This window comes from Euphorbia lathyris, chromosome 8 (assembly GCF_963576675.1).
Source record: "Euphorbia lathyris chromosome 8, ddEupLath1.1, whole genome shotgun sequence".
Classification (NCBI taxonomy): Eukaryota; Viridiplantae; Streptophyta; class Magnoliopsida; order Malpighiales; family Euphorbiaceae; genus Euphorbia; species Euphorbia lathyris.
In genome coordinates this window covers 27395161-27417648 of record NC_088917.1, presented here as the reverse complement: position 1 = coordinate 27417648, position 22488 = coordinate 27395161, and the positions used below count along the sequence as shown (strand labels likewise).

Below are 22488 nucleotides of genomic sequence, written 5' to 3'. Positions count from 1 at the left end.
AGAATGGGGGAGCATCAACTGTACTTCGGACGAAGGAAAAAAAGACTGAAGGACGCCAGTCGCGACCGTGAATGGTGGGGGCCGCGGTCGCGGCACGGAGTTTTTTCGATTTTTCAGCTTTCGTTTGTGTCCTCGACTTGGCGTTATTAATTTTCGTCGTCTTTGACTCCTTTTGTAGGGCTTTTCTTCTATTTTGAGCTCTTTTTACTCCTATTTGGATTTTACCAAATATTTATGTACCTTGCACAAAAGAAACATATTCGAGAGTAAAAGTATTCTAAATAGGTATAAATAGCATAAATTCGTAGCAATATTGATGTAATTAATGATGATATTTTAGGTATATTTTGGGCTTAACAGGCACGTCCCGCGTATAATAGATACTGATCCAGAGAAGGGCTCATCAGCCAAAGTACGTCCCGCGTGGATTGGGGCACGTCCCGCGTATAATAGATACTGATCCAAAGAATGGCTCATCAGCCAAAGTACGTCTCGCGTGGATTTGGGCACGTCCCGCGTATAATAGATACTGATCCAGAGAAGGGTTCATCAGCCAAAGTACGTCCCGCGTGGATTGGGGCACGTCCCGCGTATAATAGATACTGATCCAAAGAAGGGCTCATTAGCCAAAGTACGTCCCGCGTGGATTTGGGTACGTCTCGAGTACTTTCACTTTTCAGGAACTTGTTCCTTACTCCAGCTTCCTTGTTATTTACACATTTGGTCCCTCTGCTCCTTTCCCACTTTCAAATCAACCCCCTCCACTTACCTTTACCCCATTTATCCCTTATCTTTATGTTTTAATTAATTATGTAGTCTACCCTTTATGTAATTAGGCAATTAGGGTTTTTGAGATGATATAAATTCATCTCTTTCTTGTAATTGTGTTTCAACTTTTTTATGAATCAAATTATTAATCTTCTTCAAAGAAGCTTGTTAAGGTTTTCACCTTCAACAATGGGGATTTTATTATTCCTATGGATTTAGTCCATGAAATTGGGATCCACTCCTTCTAGTTAGCTAGAGAAGTTGTTATTCTTTGTTAGTTTACGATTAAAACTAACACGTTACGTAGCCTTGGCTCGTCATCAGGGTTGTGTCAGTAATCAAGGCCTTGCCCTTTCACCCTCATTGGTTGGTTGTTTTAGACGGGGTTTTCGGGCCTTTAGGCTAGTACCATAGGTAACCCCTACAATAGAAGAGAAGATGAGGAGGCTCAGGAGAAGGTGCTTTAGCTCGACGGTTGTGAACAAAGCTTGAGGATCTATTTCGTCTCGTCCCTTAGTCCCGTCAGTAAACAGTCTATAGTTTCTTATGGCCCGAAGTCCCGTCAGTTGAGTGCCGTCAGTCAGTGGGAGATACTTCCTGAACCCTTCGTTCAGTCTACTGATCTTAGAATAGGTTAGCGGTCTACGTATTTACTTTATTCAGATAAAACTGATTTGTATCACATGAGCAATTATGTCAAATACATACGAATACTAATGTGTCCAAATTAAAATTTTAAGGTCTAGTTTTATAAATTTGATTGAGTACCACCACTATTCTTAAATGATAATTTGTACCGTATTAAGTTAGCCATATAGATACACTTATTTAATAGATATAATATTTACATAAAAAAAATATATAATATTTAATATAGGATGCAATTTCAATGTTATTAATGAAAGATGAGTATTTCATTAATAGAAGATGTACAGTTTTAAATCTTATTAGATGACATAAAAAAACTTATCTTTCCAAACACATATGCCATGGTTCCTCACTTCGACAGGGTACAAATGCCTAAATGTGATATTTTTCGATATCTTTTGGAACCTATTACCGATACTAAGTAGCAGTAAAAAAAATTGTATCTATATTTCATGATTCTTGAAATTATATCACTTAATAAACGATAAGTTTAAGATTATATTGTTTTATACGTGAAAACTTATTTTCTCATAATTATAAGACTAAATTTATACATTATCCATATTCTTAATTAGAAATCCATGATTTATTCAGATTTTTAATACATATGTATAAAAAAAAAAGTGTGTGGAAAGTGAGAATGGAGTAGTAAGATACCCCAAGTAGAGGGGTGTCATTTTTCCACTAAATAAAAACATGTATGTGTTTGTGTACTTTTTTCTGAAACTGTACTCAATCTATCTATCTATCTATCTATCTTTGATTTCTTTCTTTGTACTCTTGTTTGTTTTTTACTCCCCCTTTTCACTTCACGTATCTATTTCTCTGAATATTCAGGATTTTTCCACTAACAAAAACAAAATATATGCCCCTCTTTTCCATTACCTTTTTCATTTTTCCATTTATGACAGAATAACTTCCTTTTTTTTTCAAATAATTCAAGTTGATTTATAGTAAAGTTTGTGTTTTTTTTTTTTTTTTGACACAAAAGTTGAGATGTTATTTACTTTAATAGTTTATAATGAGGCAGAACTAACTTGAATCTAATAAATGAGTTTACATGAATCCGATACTCAGTTTATAAATTTATTCAGTTGAGTATTTTATACATTTAAAAAAAAAATTCAACAAACTGTTTCTTATTTGATTTTTTTGGGTTAAAGTTGTATTTATCTAATATGTGTTGGATTTATTTTTAAAATTTATGGATAATTAATTTGAATAAAAAAATATTTAGATGCTCAATCAACTAAGATCCCATTTGGTACGCTGTAATGAGCGTTGTAATAGAATGCCCATTACGAATGAGGTTCATTACCATATTTGGATTAGCCATATTGTTTTTGTTGTAATGGAATCACAATTACACCACTCAAATTTTCCTTACAAACATATGTAATGGGCATTATATAAGAAATATGCATGAATTATCATTACGACTACCCCTTGTATTTTTATTATTAATACTTATTATCCATAATTTTATTAAAGGTAAAATAAAAAAATGAGAAAAACGCAAAGAATAAGGAAAAAGTGAAAACAGAAAAATTGGAAAAACTTGAAAAATACGGAAAAAAATGAAAAAAACGTGAAACACGGAAAAATGAAAAAGAACGCGAAAAATGCGAAAACGGAAAATACGAAAAAATAAAAAAACGTGAAAAACACAAAAATGGGAAAAAAGCCAAAAAATGACAAAACAACGTGAAAATGCAAAAAAAGCAAAACACGAAAAACTAAATTCTACAATTCTAGCTTATTCCGTAATTTAATTTTTGTATTTTAAAATTAAATTCTAAAAATACATCTTCATCTATTTGTGAGGTAATTTTTTCTATTCCCCTACCTTTCAACCTATTATAAGAGTTAGTGTTAGGGATAGCAACGGGTACCCGGTACTATCCGACCATAATGGAACTACCCGTGCCCTGTATAAAAGGCATGGAACGGGTATGAGATCAAAACCATTACCCGTTAAGGTAACAGGATGGGTACGGGAATACCCCCAGGTACCCGGTACCCGTCATAACTCTTTTATATATTAACAAATATTATTATTTTTTAGATGTAAGATGTGAGATTTGAATCCCAACCTTATGTTCTTCAACCATTGAATGATGGAACTAAGCTACTTTATTCTTATTGATTAAGGTTCAATTTGTTCGATGTTTAGATATATTAATTATTAAATTTATACTTTGTTAAATTTGTAATGTTTTTTGTTTTATTATTGATTCTTAAACGTAAGGGTACATGTGGGTACCTACGAATTAAATGGGACGGGTATGGGATGTAAAAAGTACCTGTTAGGGAAATGGAACGGGTATAGGTAATTTAAAAATAAACGGGTAAGGGTTCATGATTGGCACTATTCGTGGGTACCCTACCCGTTGCCATCCCTAGTTAATGTTGCAGGATTGAGAGATCGAAATGATGAGGATCGAGAGTTAGTATTATAGTTTTTGTATTTAGTTGTTACGGAATAAACAAGTTTAGGGAGCTGGTAAGACACTTGTAAAGTTCAGTGAGCTAATAAATTTTTATGGACAAATTTAGGGAGATGATGATACGAAATAAGCAAGTGTAGGGAGCTGGTGAGACAATTGCAAAGTTCAGGGAGCCAATCTACTATTATGGGTAAGTAAAATGAATTATTATGGAAGGAACGTAGTAAGAGGGAAAGACTTTATCAAGTTCACATCTTGTAGGTCTATATTTCACAAATCTGGATATTTGTGCATATGTGCACGCTTGTAAATGTAGATGAACTATTGAGAAAATGACAATTACAGTGGATGTGATATGAAGTGTAGGATAAAGCATACTATTTCTTAATTACACACCTAATTTGAGAGGTTGTATATCTCCAACGAGTATACAACGTTTGAGTTCTCAATTGTATACCGGTTACACGACAAAGTGATGAAATATGTTTCCGTTACGTGCGAGTGAGAGATGTAGGGATAAATGGAGTAAACGGGCTTTGGCCCATTTCGTGATCCATTTATGGCCCACCCGTAACCTAGTCTGATTAGGATTAAGGTTAGGGTCAGAGTTTAACCTAGCTATAAATAGATAGCCATGGAGGCTAAAACCCTAAAACATGAAAATAGAAAAAGAGACTCTCTCTCTCTCTATCTCTCCTACGTGCCGCCCTCTCTCTCTCTCTCTCTTTGTCTTCGAGTTTCGTTCTTAGTTTGTGGATCAAATGTGATTACTTCTTTGATGTGGTAACCTCCTAGATCGGTGATACGGAGCCAAAGTCAATTACTTCCACTGTTATTCAAAGGATCTACGCTATAAGAGGTGAGCCTAAATCTGTTTATTTACTTATTATTAGATCTGAATTCATTACTCGTCGTTTAGATGTTAGAGAAATCCATTAGGTTTGTTTACTGAAGCCTACTTATCATAATTCAATATTGATTCCTTGAAAACTAGAGAGACAAAATGTCATTTTTAAATGAAGATAACCATTTGCCTTAAAACAAAAGTTTGGCCCAAATTTCCTATACATTATTATTGAATGAAGTAGGAAAATGATGGGATACAGCTGCTATAACTAATCAATGAGTCCTTAATTGTAAAAGAAAATGGACTAGTACCATTCCATAATACTTCCAAATGAACTAAACATAGCTTTCTTCAAAAAATAAATTCCAAGAGATCTTGTGTGTCATATATGCATTTCAAGAACCCTATTTAATTAATTCAACCCAAACAAAACTCCATCATTTGCATTCTAAACGACACAAAACTTATGTACTTTAGGATCTTCGTATAATATTCTTACTAAAGACATCAACATGAGTATCTTCATCATCTATATCCTGTTGCCACTCTCATGTGAAATTATTACATTATATTTTGTCTTTATTCATCTAATCCTTTTCAATTTTACTTTAAGAAAAAAATCAATTCACTCTCCGTATTTTCAAGATATCTCATTAGTTCCCGCTTAAACTTAGGGTAAATTACATCTATACCTATTGACTTTTACTCATCTTCATAGTATAGTTACTAAACTTCAAAATGTAACATAAAAGTCATTCAATTTTACACTTTCTAATATTATGGTGACTAAACTTTAACCAACTCCTTAAAATAACGGTTAACAACCTCAAAATAGAAATGTTCAAAAATTAAAGTTGTTTAGAATGATATTTTCCATTAAACCACATTTTTTTTATTTTGCAAATCATCATTTATAGAGTTATCTCTCTAAAATTTTATTTTCTCTCTCCTTGTCAAACAACACTTGAATGAACTCAAAACGAATTTTTTTGAAGAATTAAAATTGCTTACTATATCATCGATTCTTGTAATTTTTATTTTGAGATGTTGCTTGAAGTTTAGTGGCCATAATATTAAAAAGTGTAAAGTTGAGTGACTTTTATGTTACATTTTAAAATTTAGTGGTAATACTATGAAAATGAGTAAAGTTCAGCAGCCATGGATGTAATTTATCCCTTATGAACTTGTTTAAAGTAATCTATTAATATCCTAAACTTGTTTAAAGTTATAGATGCTTCAACTTATTCATATCTCATATTACTTTGCTAGTAATAATTAAGAGTTAATCATGTTACTATAAACAAATTCAAATAAATAATAAGAAATCCTTAAAATTTAGAATAACAATCAGGTTTTTTTTCTTTGAACCAAGTAGATAGAGCCCTAAACCATAATGTATTAAGCACTAAAAATAGTGTAAATTGCAACCATAGGCATTAAAGTTTGAAGTATATTTTTAAAAAGGTTATTGAATTTCATTTGATTTTTATAAAGTAATTAAAAATTTTATTTTTATTTAAATAAAGCCATTTTGACTCATTCAGATGGAAAGTAACATGATAACTACGTTGAAAAAAATTACTTTTATATATGATATGACAGTCGAGTATGTACCACATAACAACTAAAATAAAGTAAGCTCATGGCAGTTTCAAGAAGTTAGTTTAAGAAAATAAAAAAATAATTTTTTTCGGTTATATAACTATCATGTTATATATAAAAGTCAGGTATTTCCTATGTGACTATCACGTCATCAGTTTGGTGCTTATTTTGTTTATCTCAATTGGAGCGAAAAAGTTTATTAAAATAAAAATGAAAATTTAAAACAAAATAACAGATTTCCTTTCTCATTCCTCAACAATTAAGTTTACGTTTGTTTCCTAAAAAGAAAAAAATTATTAGAAATTAAAATATTCTACTGTTTGACTATAATATCGAAAAAAGGGGAAAATTGATAGATGATTGTTATTTTTTGAAAAGTAAAAAAAAAACGAAATGGTTTAAAAAAATATTTCTCTTTTTTGAGGAAAAAATATTTCTCTTTTTTAAATGATAAAATATTTTCATAATTTTCTTTGTATATATTTCTTTTGATTAACATAAAAAAAGTTATTTACATATTTTGCTAGATGGCTAAAGATGAATTAATTTAGAGGTAGAGAATATAGAACCCTTTATGACTTTTGATTTTACTATTTAATGGCATAGTAAATTATGGTACGGTTGATGCCTTTTGTGTTTTTTCTATGAATCTTCTGACATGTTTCTTTTGTCATTTTATTAAACTATATCTATTTTGATTTTGGTACGAACTCATGCTTCCTACATTACCACATAATTTACACATTCTTCAATTAAATCTTTTTTTATTGCTCATTCATTTTTATTTTTAATAAACATGGCAAACCAATACTTCAAATAAATTGGTACTCATTTTTTTGAAATATATCACCATCTATTCACTTAAAAATAATATTCTTTATTTTCAAACCCTAATTCTGCCTATCATTTTTCTATCTTAGGAAAGTACAAAAATAAATAATTTCACTCGTTTTTAAGTACAGTCTCGTATTTTAAAACGTAACAAAAATGATGTTAAATATGTTGACGTTGGATAAAATGCCACATGTTGTTTGGAGGTATTTCGTCTAGAAAATATTTGAAATCAGAAATCAGCATTTTTAATTGGTTTGGTATTCTGAGATGCTGATCTAATTGGGATGTTTAGTTATCTGCTTTTATTTTAACGTCAAATTTTAATTAAAAAATTAGAATCATAAGGATATAATCAACATTTTTTTTTTCAAAAGTAAACTAGAACTTTTTTTTTACCAAAAAAACAATTTAATTTAGTATTGTGTCGTTTTCATGAGTAAAACCAAATTGGATGTGAAGTCAAAATTAGTTGAGGAAAGCAATACGTTCAAATGAAACCATTTCACGAGAATGGGAAATTTAGTTTTTTTTTTTTTTTGATTTAAACCAAGTAATTCATTCACACAACACTTCAACCAAATACGGACCACGCCTAATTCACATTTATCTCATTTTAAATTCATCTAACTAATTTATTCACGACTTTAACAATTAATTCGTTTATCATTTTTTTTCGGATTAAGTTTTTAAATTTTAATTTTTATATACATTGAGTCGTTATTGAATAGTTTAATTAACTAAACTGTTAGTAAAGAGTTTAATGCTCAAAATAAGAGATTTGATCAAGAAATGTTACAAAAATCAAGGGTTTAAATATATTTTTTATAATAATAATAATAAACATAAATATAAACGAGGTTTGAGAAAATCAATTTATTATAAGTTAGCTAATAATGTTTATAGATAGCATCAGTTAGTATAACTAATTTTAGTGATATATTTTTGGCTAAACACATAATTAAACCACTAAACTTTCATAGTTTAATGGATTGAGTCTCTGATCATTTATTTTTTCAGATTAAATCTCCGAACTTTGTTTTCACACATATTGAGCCCCTAATAAACGGTTTCGTTAAATAAACCGTTAGTAAAACGCTAAATACATGTGAAAATTAAAAATTAGAGGCTTAATTAATAAAAAATTATAAAGTTCATGGGCTTAATGAATAAAAGTTATAAAGTGTGGGAGGCTTAATCAATAAAAGTTATAAACATCGCTTTTTAAAAAAAAAAAAGTTATAAACATCATGTGGATTTTAATATGATTTCTTCAATTTCCTATAAAAAATGAGCATAATTTGATATATTAAATAAATAAATATATATGTTTTTTTTTTTGTAGAAAATTTATTATATGTTAGCTAATATAATATGTTTGTATAGCGTTACTTACTATAACCTATTTATTAGTCATTTTTATATATTAGTTTAGAAGTGAAATTCTAAATTTAATTGTTAATTCTAATAGTATTGTTTAAAGTAAAACACATAAAGTCATTGTGACTAATATTGGAGAGTCATGTGTCTATTGTTAATAACATCTTGACCTCGTTGATGCTATTTACATATGAGGATTAAGCATAAATTTGTTGAATTGGACATTTTTTTTAACAATTTGTCCAATTTCTAGGTTCTAGATTCGTTAATCACCCTTTAAGTAGATTCTCTCCAAATTAATAAGTATAAATTTGTCTAATTAGACATTTCATCATTAGAAAAACGAGGAATGTATTGATCGAAAAATAAAAGTGGTATTTTTTAAATGTAATAAAATATAACTTAAGAAATAAGTATTCCTAGTTTCATTAAAAGCTATGCAAAGAGGATGGCGAGACACTTGGGCATCTATTCGCAAATTGCAGGGTAGCCAAGGACCTGTGGAAATTCATTTTTGATATTAATGAAGTGAACTGCTGTTTTTTATACGATTTTGATGGTTTTTTGATGCCATCCGCGAGGTCCGTGTTAGGAGAAGCAAGAGGAAAAGATGGATATACTCTGTAGTCACTTGCTTTTGGTATATTTGGTTCATTCGCAACCGAGCTATATTTGATAGCGATCTCCCTTCAATCCAAAATTTGAAATATAAATTGTTGCACTTTGTAGTTGAATTCGACGGGTTGGTTACAGCTCGAGTGCGTCTGCCGCCTGAGCCGGACTTTGTGACTGTGAGATGGATTGCACCTCCGAGTGGGTGGATCAAGGTGAATACAGACGGCGCAGCGAGCCGTTCTGGTAATGCTGGGGCGGGAGGTGTTTTCCGGAATTTCAAATGTTTTGCTGTTGGGTGCTTTGCATTCCCTATTCAGGACTCACCGGCACATGTGGTTGAGCTAAAAGCAATCATTTATGCAGTTAAGGCTGCGTGGGAAAGAAATTGGAGGTGCCTATGGATTGAATCGGACTCTAGCTATGCGGTGCAGCGAGCCGTTCTGGTAATGCTGGGGCGGGAGGTGTTTTCTGGAATTTCAGATGTTTTGCTGTTGGGAGCTTTGCATTCCCTATTCAGGACTCACCGGCACATGTGGCTGAGCTAAAAGCAATCATTTATGCAGTTAAGGCTGCGTGGGAAAGAAATTGGAGGTGCCTATGGATTGAATCGGACTCTTGCTATGCGGTGCTTCTACTTCGAAACAAAGTGAGAGAGGTTCTTTGGAAAATTAAAAAAGATTGGATCGACTACTTAGCTAAGCTCAATGATATGAATTGGACAGTTACTCATATCTTTCGCGAAGGCAATCAGGTGGCAGATTGGCTCGTAGGTTTTGGGCAATCGACAGCTGATTACCACTGGTGGAATTCTGCTCCTCATTTCTGTCAGGCTTTCCTGTTTGACGATCTGTGCAATGTAGCTCATATTCGCTTTCTGTAATTTTTTATTTTTTGTTTCTTGATTTTTTCTTCCTCCTGTGTACTCTATTCTATTTTCATTTTTTAATAATATTCGGATTGTTGGCTGCGCCGGGGGTGTCAACCTAGTTGGGATGTCCGGACTGCCTTCGCGTCCCAGCATTCAAAAAAAAAAGTTTCTTTAATATATATATATATATATATATATATATATATATATATATATAGGGGAGGGATTAAGTGAGAACACTCACCTATATGAGAACAGATTTTTATGTGAGAATAGGAATAAAACGACGTCATTTTGGTGGTGTAAGGACTCAGTGTATTGATCAGGAAGAGTAATATCTCATGTAACAGGAATGTATTGATCAGGAAGAGTAATATCTCATGTAACATGACTATAAACTTTTACCTCGAAGATAAATAAAGAACAAAATGATAATTATCCTTAACATTTTTCATTATGATTCATACCCATTTATTTTATAAAATTAAGTTTTTTCTCAAAAGAAAAGAAAAACTGAAAATTTAAATTTAAAATCAATTAAAGTATCTGTTACAGTAACAGAGTGATACATTTAAATTGTCAAATTTAACTAGTTATTTACAAAATGAGGCACTCCAGTAATAAATCTTGAAATTACACAAACGTTAAGATTTAAAATTTTAGCATTTTATACGTGGAGGGTAAATTTCTCCCTGTTAAAACATTTAGTGTTGGTTGGTTGGGTTTGAGTTGGGGAAAAGTTTTTGCAAATGTTGTTGTTGAATTATTATAAAAATAAAATAAAAAAGAATGATGGTGAAAATCTAATAATGTAAAGATTGAGAAAGATTTGAAGTTGGATTGTGTTTTCCTAAAAAAGAAAGAAGGAATATATTTAGTGTTGTATTGTACAGCATAGAATCCTACTGTCTATCTTTCACTTTGGTTTCTATTGTTCAAACACTCCACATGATTTCCCTACACTAATGATGTTTCATCAAAATGTTTTTTTTTTTTTCTATTTTTCAACTTTTGAAACTTTTTTTTTTTTTTTGTAAAAACTTTTGAAACTCTTTAAAAAAATTGATACTTGGCATTATTAAAATATAGCATTAAATATTGAGCTTTTTTAACTTCCAAATTAAGACAAAACTATGAATGTTTTTATTTTCTTACAAAATGTATATTTTTCAGGTGAATATTTTTCATGAAAGGAAAGAGCTTGAGTACAGGTTGATATTTTGTATTCAATTAGTCTTCTAAATTCTTCTTTGGAGTAGCATGAGATAAGAACAACAGGTTAAAGAGGGACTAGCGTCCGACAAACCTACTCCATGGAATAAACTGTACGGCTGTACGGATGGATGGTAGGGATTCTTTTATATGGCCGAACAGTTTCATTTGCATCATCAAGGAATATTTCCTTTCTAGATCGAGCAGTCACTGTGTATCCTCCTGATCCGAAAGATGACATTAATCCACGTATTAATGATGTTTCCATGGAATATTTCTTACGGTATCACATATTAAATGTTTTCAAAACTATCAATTGTAGTAATACTTTACACAGAAAAGTTATAGTAATACCCAACCCAATACTGTAAACAATTAGGGAGTGTTTGGGTGCTCTGTTTCATGTTCATATTTACCTTTTCACTTTAAAAGGAAGAGTTTTATGTGTTTGGTTAATAATCTTCCGTTTACCTTTTACACCTGAAAAGTAGTCTTTTACAAAAGCAGAAAATCTCTACTTTTTGGAAAAGCACTTTTTCCAACAGTAACGAAAACGAACAGCCCTTACAATTTAGAAGAACTTAAATATTATAAAAATTCAAAGTATATAAATGGGTTAAATATATGTTCACTAAATTTTTATGGTTTTCTTCAAATGGTCACTCAAATTCAATTTGTCTCAAAAAAATCATTCAATTTTAAATTTCGTTTCAACGGAGTCACTTTGGCGACTTCAAGAGCAAAAAGGCACCGGAAATATGACGTGACTTCCACATCAGCAGTAGTCAACTTTCATCATTGATCGAGCCGACATATCACCTAGCTGGCCAAAATGATATGTGGTTGCCACCTAGCTGACACGTGTCATTTCGATCAATTGGATGACAACCATGTGTCATCTATGTGGTAGTTAAGTGTCATTTTAGTTAGCCGTGAAAATTGACTACTGCTAATGTGGCAGACACATCACTTTTCCGCTATCATTTTGCTCTTGAAATTGCCAGAGTGACTTTAGACAAAATTCAAAGTTGAATGGTTTTATTGAGACAATTTGAAATTAAGTGACCAACTATATAAGAGTTCAGTGACCAACGGTACATTTAACCCCATATAAATAAAATATGCAAATTTTTTTTGGTAAAATATTTGAATTATAGAGATTTTGTAATATGTAGAAATTTTCTATTCAAATTTACGAGTATATGTGGCAAATCCAGAAATTCTCTAAAGGGTGCGATATTCCAACTAAAAATATATTTTACAAATAGTCTTAAAATCATTAAGTAGGTTCCTAATATATGTTACAACCATCGATCGGATCTCTTTTTATATTTTAGGTTCCAGTTATCAGTTCAATTTTAGTAAACCAAAATCAATATATTATATTAAAAAACATTTTTTTATGTGTATATTATTTCGGATTTAACTGGTTTCTTTTTACTAAAACTGAACTGATGACTGAATCTGAAAACATCATTAAATACTAATCCAATTTTCAAACCAATAAAAAGAAACGAACCGATAACTGAAACATAGATATCATAAAATACCGATAACCAAACCAACAAGTATATATATAACTAACTATTTTATTTCAATAAAGGATCTCATTAACAGTTTCAATAAACATTTTAAAAAATTAGGAATCTAATTGACTTTCAAAGAATATGTTAAGAACCTAATAGATAAGTTTTAAAAGTAAGAGAACTAATTGATTTGTAAGGTATAAATTAGGAAACTAATTGAACTTTAAACTAAAAAATAACAACACAATTTTTTAAAAAAATTTCCTGAGAAGGGGAAACTGCCACTCTGCCTACGCCACTGCTTATATATATTAAAAAAGAGAGAGATAATTTTTAATAATATAAGAAATATCATGTAATCTAAAATAGGAGACAGAATATGAAAAAAAAAAGGAACTTATATCTTAACATAAGAAAAAAGAATGGCAGATCGAATTCACGAAAGGTAAAAACTGATTAAAGAAAAGAGCCAGTCACGTACGTAGCGATAAGATTTTTCAAAATTTATCATACAGATTAACTTTTTCTTGAAGGAACTCAAAAACTAAGGCCAAAATTGAAATATTCAGTTTGCACAAGTCCATATAAAAAGATCGGAGCCAAATTGAGCTAGAGTTGTTGTATCAAACAATATTAAACCATGATATCAAAAGTTACTTTTAGTTCAGTTTTTATTTATTATTGCTGTTTTTTTCTACTAAAAGCAATCGTCTCCAACTTAAGGGATAAAATTAAAAATAAAAAACGATAAGATGCTTAAGAATGTTTTGTTTAATTGGACCTTGAACATCATTAAAGAACACAACTTATTATTAACTTAACCAAAACCAATAAAAATTCAAATTGGAAGTAATCATAGTTGTATGTGAATACAATTAGCCAGCCATCTACTCCTAAGTAGTATATGATTTAGGTTTTGAAATTATTACTATATACCAATAAATATTTCGATTTAATATACAAGAGTGTGGATTTTGTTTCAATTTCACCCAAAAAAAACAAACAAACAAAAAAGAAACTCTTTCAATAATCTAAACTCCCTCTTACACAACTTTAACTTCTGCAGAATACAGAACACAGTGCAACCAACAAGAGTCTGCCAAACCATCTGAACAAATGGTAATTTCTCATTTAGTCAAAAGCAGCTGAGATAGGTAACTTGTAAATCTAGTTCAAAATATTCACCCACAAGAGTCCACCGATCCCATTCCCATTCTACAAACTGAACAAATCTAACAAATATCCTTTACATGATCCCCTACACCAAAATATTTTCTGGTATTATATTGGCATACAAGTATAAATCAGATAAAGGTGTCAATGACGGATCATCCAGAATTCACTAACAAGAAACGTGCTCAAACCCCTCCCAAATCCCCCTAATCCATCCCTGTAAGAACATGCTAAACCTTGATATCAACTTAAGAACGGAAATGCATAAAACAGAACTAGGAATATAGAGACGTCGATGTAAATTGTAGGTTAAGCAGAATATTCTTTTTTTTTTTATAGAATAATAAGATTAAAAAAAAAAAACTGTGCGTCACATAAATCAAATGCCCAAATGACGCACATAAAACCATACAAATTCTTATACTAGCAGCTAATTATGTAACATGCCTTCAAAAGCAATAAATTCCTGAGGCAGCTCGACGGGGGTGGGGGAGGTGGCGTGAAGGAAAAGAAAAGAAAGAAAATAGAATAGCAAAATAGCAAGCAAAACTGCCCCTATACATATTACAGCCTTTGATTCTGAGACATTTGAACTGCAACTTAAAAACTACTAATAGAACAAAGCAAATAGAAGACATTATAGAGTAACAAAATGTTTCACTGCTGGTTATGTTCTGCCCCACAAGCCTTGTACCCTAAGACTGCTGAGAAAACAGAGTGTCATGCCCATAGTTGTAAAACATCACTTCACACCACCGGTGTACTCATGATTTAAAGATTAGGCAGCGGGAACCTTTTTGCCATCTTCTATAAAATAAATAGCAGCTTCTGGAACCTGCCAAAATCAAATAGGAAAAGAGACATCTTAGCTAATTGAACATGATTCCAAATTCATTAACTCTGAGATATGACATCTGCATTAGCCCATTGAATGTGAGCATGCATTCGAGTGAATGAATATCACATTACAGTTGCCTACTTTCTCGAATTAACTCTCTTCTTAGCTATCCCACAGGTTGAGCCTCCATGGCACATGGAAGAGGAACACTGCCTATACATCTAGTCTCATTAAAATGTAGCACTGGTGTGATTTGCTGGTCTATTAGGATATTTTTCACTCACTAGAGATGTAATAACATGCTAACATGGAGCAAGGTACTAAACAACAAAGCCTTAGTCCCGAAATGATTCAGGGTCGGCTAACATGAACGTCATACGAAACCGTGAAATCAAGTCGTGTCAGCGACATAAATTCTCTCACTCCACTCCGTCCTATCCACTACCATATTTTCCTCAATCCCCAATAAACTCATATCACTCTCAATCACCCTTTTCCAAGTTTGCTTAGGCCTCCCTACCCCTCACCATTGCTAATAAAAATTACTAATGAAGTATTGAATGGTAAAAGGGCTGAACATACCCAAGACCGCTTATACTCAAGAACTTCAAGAAGTAAATAACAACAATCTGCTCGGAGAAATTAGAGATGAAACAGAAATTCTTCCTACAGCATCATCTATACGAATATGATTGAACAAAGATACAACTCCTTTTATAATAATGCCATAATTTGCATGCAATGAAATCTTAAGTGAACCCTAAGAATAGAATGTCTCCATGACAGTTTCTTCACCTAGTTTACATATACATGCATAAACAAGGGTAAACAATCTAAACTTCCCTGAGGTTAGATCAAATGCATCAGTATTCTCCTATTTTACCTATCTAATTTTAACCTCCCTGCATTTTGCCTCCGTGTTATTATAAATTCCTTCCTTCAGTTTTAAGGGTCTTGACCAGCGGGAATATTAGATAAACGTTAGCTATCGTTGATTCGACACACGAATGCCGCTAGCTAACCTTCAAAGGTCGTTGATTCAAAAGAACGCAGACAATTGGAAAAGAAAAGAGAAAACTCTCTATAGATAAACGTTAGCTATCGTTGATTCAACACACGAATGCCGCTAGCTAACCTTCAAAGGTCGTTGATTCATAAGAATGCCGACAATTGGAAAAGAAAAGAGAAAACTCTCTCAAATTGTATTCATCCAAAGTCCCCTCAAAAAACAGAAAAACATGCCTTTATATAGGCTTTCAGGAAAGAAAGCAAAATAGGAGAAAAGATAATTATTCTGAAGGTAAAAAGAAAAGAAAGCAACAACAACAACAACAACAACAAAGCCTTAGTCCCGAAATGATTCGGGGTCGGCTAACATGAACCATCATATAAAACCGTGAAATCAAGTCGTGTCAGCGACACAAATTCGCTCCCTCCACTCCATCCTATCCACTACCATATTTTTCTCAATTCCCAGTAAACTCATATCACTCTCGATCACTCTCCTCCAAGTTTGCTTAGGTCTTCCCCTACCCCTCACCACTACATCCCTTTGCCACTCTTCGGTTCTCCTAACCGGCGCATCAAGCGCTTTACGTCTCACATGGCCAAACCACCTTAATCGGTTTTCTCTCATTTTATTCTCAATAGATGTGACCCCTACTTTTGTCCTAATTATTTCATTACTCACCCGATCCTTTCTCGTATGACCACACATCCATCTCAACATACGCATCTCCGCCACCGACATCTTATGGATGTGGCAGTGTTTCACTGCCCAACACTCCGTACCATATAACAATGCTGGTCTAATTGCCGTCCGGTAGAATTTTCCCTTCAATCTATTAGGCATGCCGGGGTCACAAAGGAAACCCGTAGCACTCTTCCACTTCGACCAACCAGCTTTAATCCTATGAGCAACATCTCTATCTACTTCTCCATCCGTTTGGATAATAGATCCTAAATACCGGAAGCAATCCGAAGCCTGAACAACTCTCCCATCTAGGGTGATTGTCCCTGCCTCCCTACTCCTATGGCCGCTAAACTTACACTCCAAATATTCTGTCTTACTTCGGCTCAACTTAAAGCCTCTAGATTCTAGAGTTTGTCTCCATAGTTCCAACTTCCTCTCCACTCCTTCTTTCGTCTCATCAACCAACACAATATCATCTGCAAACAGCATGCACCATGGTATACCATCTTGAAGTGAACTTGTTAGTTCATCCATAACGATGGCAAAAAGAAATGGGCTTAGTGCGGAACCTTGATGCACTCCAATCGTAATAGGAAACTCTTTAGTCTTCCCAACACTAGTACGTACACTCGTGCATGCTCCCTCATACATGTCCTTTATGATGTCAATATATTTCCGCGAAATGTCTTTCCTTATCAAGGCCCACCAAAGTACTTCCCTTGGTACCTTATCATATGCTTTCTCCAAGTCAATGAAAACCATATGCAAGTCTTTCTTCTTATTTCGATAGTGCTCCATTAATTGTCTCATTAGATGGATGGCTTCCATAGTTGATCGTCCCGGCATAAAGCCAAACTGGTTTTCCGAGATCTTCACCGTCCTCCTTAGCCTTTGTTCGATCACTCGCTCCCAAAGTTTCATAGTGTGACTCATTAATTTGATTCCCCGATAGTTGGCACAATCTTGGACATCGCCTTTGTTCTTATACAAAGGGATTAAGATACTTTTCCTCCATTCTAATGGCATCTTATTGTTTCTCCAAATTTTGTTGAAGAATGTCGTCAACCATTCGATTCCTCTTTCTCCCAAACATCTCCAAATCTCAATAGGAATGCCATCAGGTCATACTGCTTTCTTCAACTTCATCTTACTTAATACCATTTTGACTTCGCCCTTTTGAATTCTCCGCAGGCATTCATGATTTATCATATCGTGATGGATACTTATATCTCCAACATCTTGTCTGCGATCTCCATTAAATAAGTCATCAAAATAGGACATCCATCGTTCCTTTATATCCTTATCTCCAACTAGGACTTTCTGGTCCACATCCTTCACACATTTAACTTTTCCGAGATCTCGCGTCTTCCTATCTCTCATCCGAGCAATTCTATATATGTCTCTTTCCCTTTCTTTCGTATCCAATCTTGTATACAGATCCCGATTCACCTTTGCTCTAGCATCTCGTATGACCTTCTTTACTTCCCTTTTAGCCTCTTTGTATTTTTCGTAGTTCTCGTCACTCCTACATTTTCCCAATATTTTATAGGATTCTCGCTTACTCTTTACTGCTTGTCGTACTTCTTCTGTCCACCAAGATGTGTCCTTACCCGGTAGCATGCTACATTTAGATTCCCCTAGAACTTCCTTCGCTACTTCCCTTATACTATGCTCCATCTTAGTCCATATCGAATCTATATCTAAATCCATATTACAAGTCCAAATATCTTTTTTGGTCATCTCATCCACAAATTTTTGTTGATTCTCCAAAATAGGAAAGAAAGCAAAATAGGAAAAAGATAATTATTCCAAAATAGGAAAGAAAACGCTCAATTTCGCACTTCTGTTTTAACTTCAAAATTACAGCTTTGCCCTTGGATCAACTTTCTCCAAATACTTCAAGGCTTGCTCTACCACTTCATGAGGTCTTTAGCCGTTAAAAACACATAAATATATATTTCATCCTTGTGTATTACTTTAAATGATTTTCTTCTTCCTTCCAACCCATTCGGACCACAAATTTTTTTCTTGAAATTCTTTTTTGAAACTAACGAAACTAAGTTGTGAAACTAAATTCTAATACCCTTTGTTAATTTTAGTTGTTTTAGTCAATGTTGCCCAGACACGGATACGGTTTCCGACACGGATATGGACACGGGAAACTTTATTTCTATAAAACATAGGACACAATAACACGGGGGAAACATGTAAATATTAAAAATATCGGGGCACATTTATAATATTAAAAATATTTTTAATTTTTGTAATATATCTAAATAAATACCTATTTATAGAGGGTAAAGGCTATGCTTACTTTGTTTTTAACAAAGTAAGCCTTACTTTGTGCGTTTTCACCATTGGATTAATTTTCTAATCCATCATCCAATGGTGAAAACACACCAAGTAATGGTACTTTGTCAAAAACAAAGTAACCATAGAAGGCACCTTTATAGAGATTAGAACAGAGAAAGAGATTAGAACAAAGAAAGGGATTTTACTTTGTGATTCGTGAAGGAGATTACAGAAAATTTATAGAGATCGAGAAATTTGAGAGTCTAGTTCTGTTCCTATTAGGAGTTGAATCACATCCTTTCGTCTCTCTGCAACTGCTCTCTGTCCCTTCGTCTATCTGCAACAGCTCTCCGTTTCTCTCTGTTTTGTCTCTGAAACGGAACTGCAATCCTTTTTTGTCTCGAACACGCGTTTCCCAGACGAAATAGTGTATCCAAGTTTCCAATGTTATGGAAACGGCCCCGAAACGTTCCGACACGTGAAACGCCTGTAAGTTCAAGTTTCCGTGCTTCATAGGTTTTAGTTATTAAATCTTCGAATAATGTTAATTTAAAATAAATAAAAAATTGATTTGACAACTTATTAGTTTCGTCGTCTCAAAAGTAAATTAAAAAAAAAACAAAAAAAAAGAGTTGAGCAAAGAGCGGGTTAGAAGACAGAAGAAAATCATTCAAAGTATTCAATGAGAGCAAAATAGGTATTCATGTGTTTTTAACTGCTAAAAATCCTCAAAACTAATATGAGCTTATAATGGAACTGAGACAAAATGCAAGAATGCTGAAATTAAATAGGTAAAATAAGAAAAAGTATTGATGTACTAGACCTAACCTTGGGGAGGTTTGAATTATTTATCCTACAAATAACATCCAAATCGAAGTTTCCTTTTCATCATTATCCAATTCATTAAAGAAAAGAAATCCATAAGCAATACTTATGAAAAAATAACTAGAAATGTAAAGGAACAAATAATATTCATTCTGCTTCCCTGAAGCACAATCAAGGTTCTGCGATTTTAGCCAAAATAGAACAATTGATACATGACAAGCAAGTGAGAACAACTTATCCTATGGATATATGCACATATACAAAGGGCATATGCCTTATTAAATTTGTGATAATTTAAATACGGTTTACATGGTGTTTGCACCAAAAATAAAGTTTTCATGATGCATACCCTGGTGTACACTTTTCATCGGATAAACATTTCTTTTTAGGAAACTTTTTTTTAAAAGCACATTTTAGGAAACTTTTTCTTAAAAGACCTGTTTAGGAAACTTTTCATTTTAGGAAACTTTTCATGTTTTCCTAGTACATCGTTCACTTAGAATTTCCTAGAGTGAACCGCATTTTCCCTCAGGGGAAACATCTCAAATAGTGTACCTCGTGGGAAACATCTCAAACAGTGTACCTCATGGGAAACCAACTTCCTAAATAGTGTACCTCGTGGGAAACATCTCAAATAGTGTACCTCATGGGAAACCAACTTCCTAAATAGTGTACCTCGTGGGAAACATCTCAATTTCATTCCATAGTTCGAGAATACTATAATTCTCTGGCACGCCCGCAATTTCCCACGAAAGAGCCAAACACATGGAAAAATATCGAAAGCAACCAATTCCTAATTTTTCATTTACTTCAAACAATAGTTCTTTCTGTCCAACAGCACAATCAGCCAACAGGAGAATTAGCCATTAAATATGCATTTCAGTTCGTTGAAGCGACAAAAGTGGCCCCAAATTAAAATATTCAAGCAAAACAAAAGGGTAATGGATAACTTACATCAGGCCAGGTGTCTGTAATGAAGTCCACAATGTCAAAGGATATGTCTCCTTGGACATCAATTTGTTCCTTCTCAGTTGGACCCTAAACCAATTAACCAGAAAACATAAGCTATGATTATATAGTAAGCAAAGAGACATAGCACCCAACATTATAACAAACCTTGACCACAGAAGCTCCAGTAGCGAACTTTTTCCCAAGTTTCTTTGATGCCTCACTGAGTTTAACACCTATAAACGAACTTTTCAGAAGAGAGGGATGACAGGGTAAAAACTTCTAAAATGTTGACGATAAAAATGCTTACCAAAGAGTTCTAGCCCTTTCACAGTGGTGATACATTTTCGCTTGTTTCGTGTCATCTTTTCAATAATAACTTCTTGCCTTTCCTAAAAGACAAGGTTTTATGCACAAACACATTACACAAGTAGTGAGTACAATGTTAAAACTTAAGCAAAAGTAACCATGAGATAAGTTGAATGCAAACAAGTTCATTGTTTAAAGTGCATGGAGGAAATATTTCTAGCCCTTACTTTCTTCTTTATTTTCCCACCAGGAAGACGTTTTACTTCTTCATTAGGATTAAGAGTACCCCCTGCAAACACCAACAGAATCTTTCAAATGCAAGGAAAAATCATTGGGACCACAACTATTGAATCAGAATGGAATAACATGTCCACAAAAATGACACATTTTTAACACTTGATCACCACAACTATGATACTCTGAGAAATAGATTGAACTCTAGGGGAAAATTATTTAAATTCTTGAACAATATCAATGTAAGTCACCCACAGCACACCTCTGCTGTTAACATACGAACATTTATATAAACAATATAGTAAGAGATGCAAGTAGAAATCATATGCATGTTATGAACTCTAAGAGGAGCATTTATCTTTTTTGAATTCTCTATTCAGAGGGAGCAACAACTAAGATTTTTGTACCTTGTAGGATTCCAACTAAACTAATTTCCTTCTAAGTAACATGCCCAAAACACATGAAATTGAAGGCCCGCTATTACTTCAACAGAAATATAGCACTATTATTACCATATCTACAGAATTTCATACTAAGATACAGTTAAATTTTTAGATGCAAAAAACAAGAGTAACTTGAATAACTAAAGAAGAGAAAAAAGCACATGTACACTCTTAAAGTATATCCATAAACTACATGTATATTATATTGCCAAAGAAGAGCACCTGAAGGAGTAGCGCCACCACCGCGGCTGGATGAGATACCAGCGGATTGCAACTTGTCAGCGACCTTATCAGCTTCCTGGGCATTTGCCTCTGCAGAACAAATAAGTTTTAATTAAGAATAAAATATCTAATAAGGAAATAAAGCAAAGCTGTGATTTAGGGTTAGAACAACCTTTGATGAGATCGGGATAAAGGTCAGGGGCGTTCTGGATCAACCAGGGCTTGCATTTTGCGAAATCGGGACCAAATTCACAGTACTCAGCGGGTAAACTACAAACTTGACAATACAGTACACGGACAGGTTGCGGTTTTTCCGCCATTAGAGCTCAATCAAGATATCTCTCACGGCGTTGCGTTGATAAAGCGAGTCCAACCACCGAGAAACGAGGCGTTTCGGCGACGCAATGGTTAAAGGCGGTTCTGAATTGTGAATTCCTCTGATTTGAGCCACTTTCAGAATAAAATCTTTCGGGTCGAATATGTTCTCAACAAAAACGCAGCGTTGAAAGCAAGTTCGGTGTCTCTCCGTTCTAACGTTACGTTATGCGACCTCACCGTTCTCCCGATTCGTTACCGCACTGCTCCGGTCACCGAAAATGAGTACAATATTTAAATGGGCCCTTTTTAATGGGCTAGAAATATAAAGGCCTTTTATTATCATCTCGTTGGGTTTTTTTTTTTTTTATGGAATTATCATCTCGTTATTGTCTTTTAAGTTGATTTGTAGAATTGTAGCATAAGGTAGAGAGAGAGAGAGAGAGAGAGAG

The 22488-nt window shown here is 33.3% G+C and overlaps 1 protein-coding gene across 2 annotated transcripts; it reads right to left on the bottom strand.

Moving 5' to 3' along the window:
- Nucleotides 1–14417: 14417 nt before the first annotated feature.
- On the bottom strand, nucleotides 14418–22281 carry LOC136202793 (translation machinery-associated protein 22). 2 transcript variants are annotated; one of them, XM_065993669.1, is made up of 8 exons: nucleotides 21894–22281; nucleotides 21722–21811; nucleotides 21050–21111; nucleotides 20824–20905; nucleotides 20682–20749; nucleotides 20520–20603; nucleotides 18947–19227; nucleotides 14418–14752 (listed from the first exon to the last, which is right to left on the bottom strand). In XM_065993669.1, exons 1-7 carry the CDS (start codon nucleotides 22039–22041, stop codon nucleotides 18967–18969), a joined length of 795 nt encoding a protein of 264 aa, XP_065849741.1. In that variant the 5' UTR covers nucleotides 22042–22281; the 3' UTR covers nucleotides 14418–14752; nucleotides 18947–18966. The 2 variants fall into 2 exon arrangements, with proteins under 2 accessions (XP_065849741.1, XP_065849743.1); XM_065993671.1 differs by lacking the exon at nucleotides 18947–19227 and having other exon boundaries at nucleotides 21894–22268.
- Nucleotides 22282–22488: the final 207 nt, after the last annotated feature.

Bases quoted from the DNA above. Each gene is read 5' to 3' on its own strand.
- LOC136202793 (XM_065993669.1), bottom strand. From the start codon at position 22,041: ATGGCGGAAAAACCGCAACCTGTCCGTGTACTGTATTGTCAAGTTTGT. The intron at 20,906-21,049 runs GTAAGGGCTAGA...CTTGTCTTTTAG, and splicing joins GTGGGAAAATAAAGAAGAAA to GAAAGGCAAGAAGTTATTAT. The intron at 19,228-20,519 runs GTAAGTTATCCA...TTGAACTTACAG, and splicing joins TTACAGACACCTGGCCTGAT to GCGTTTCACGTGTCGGAACG.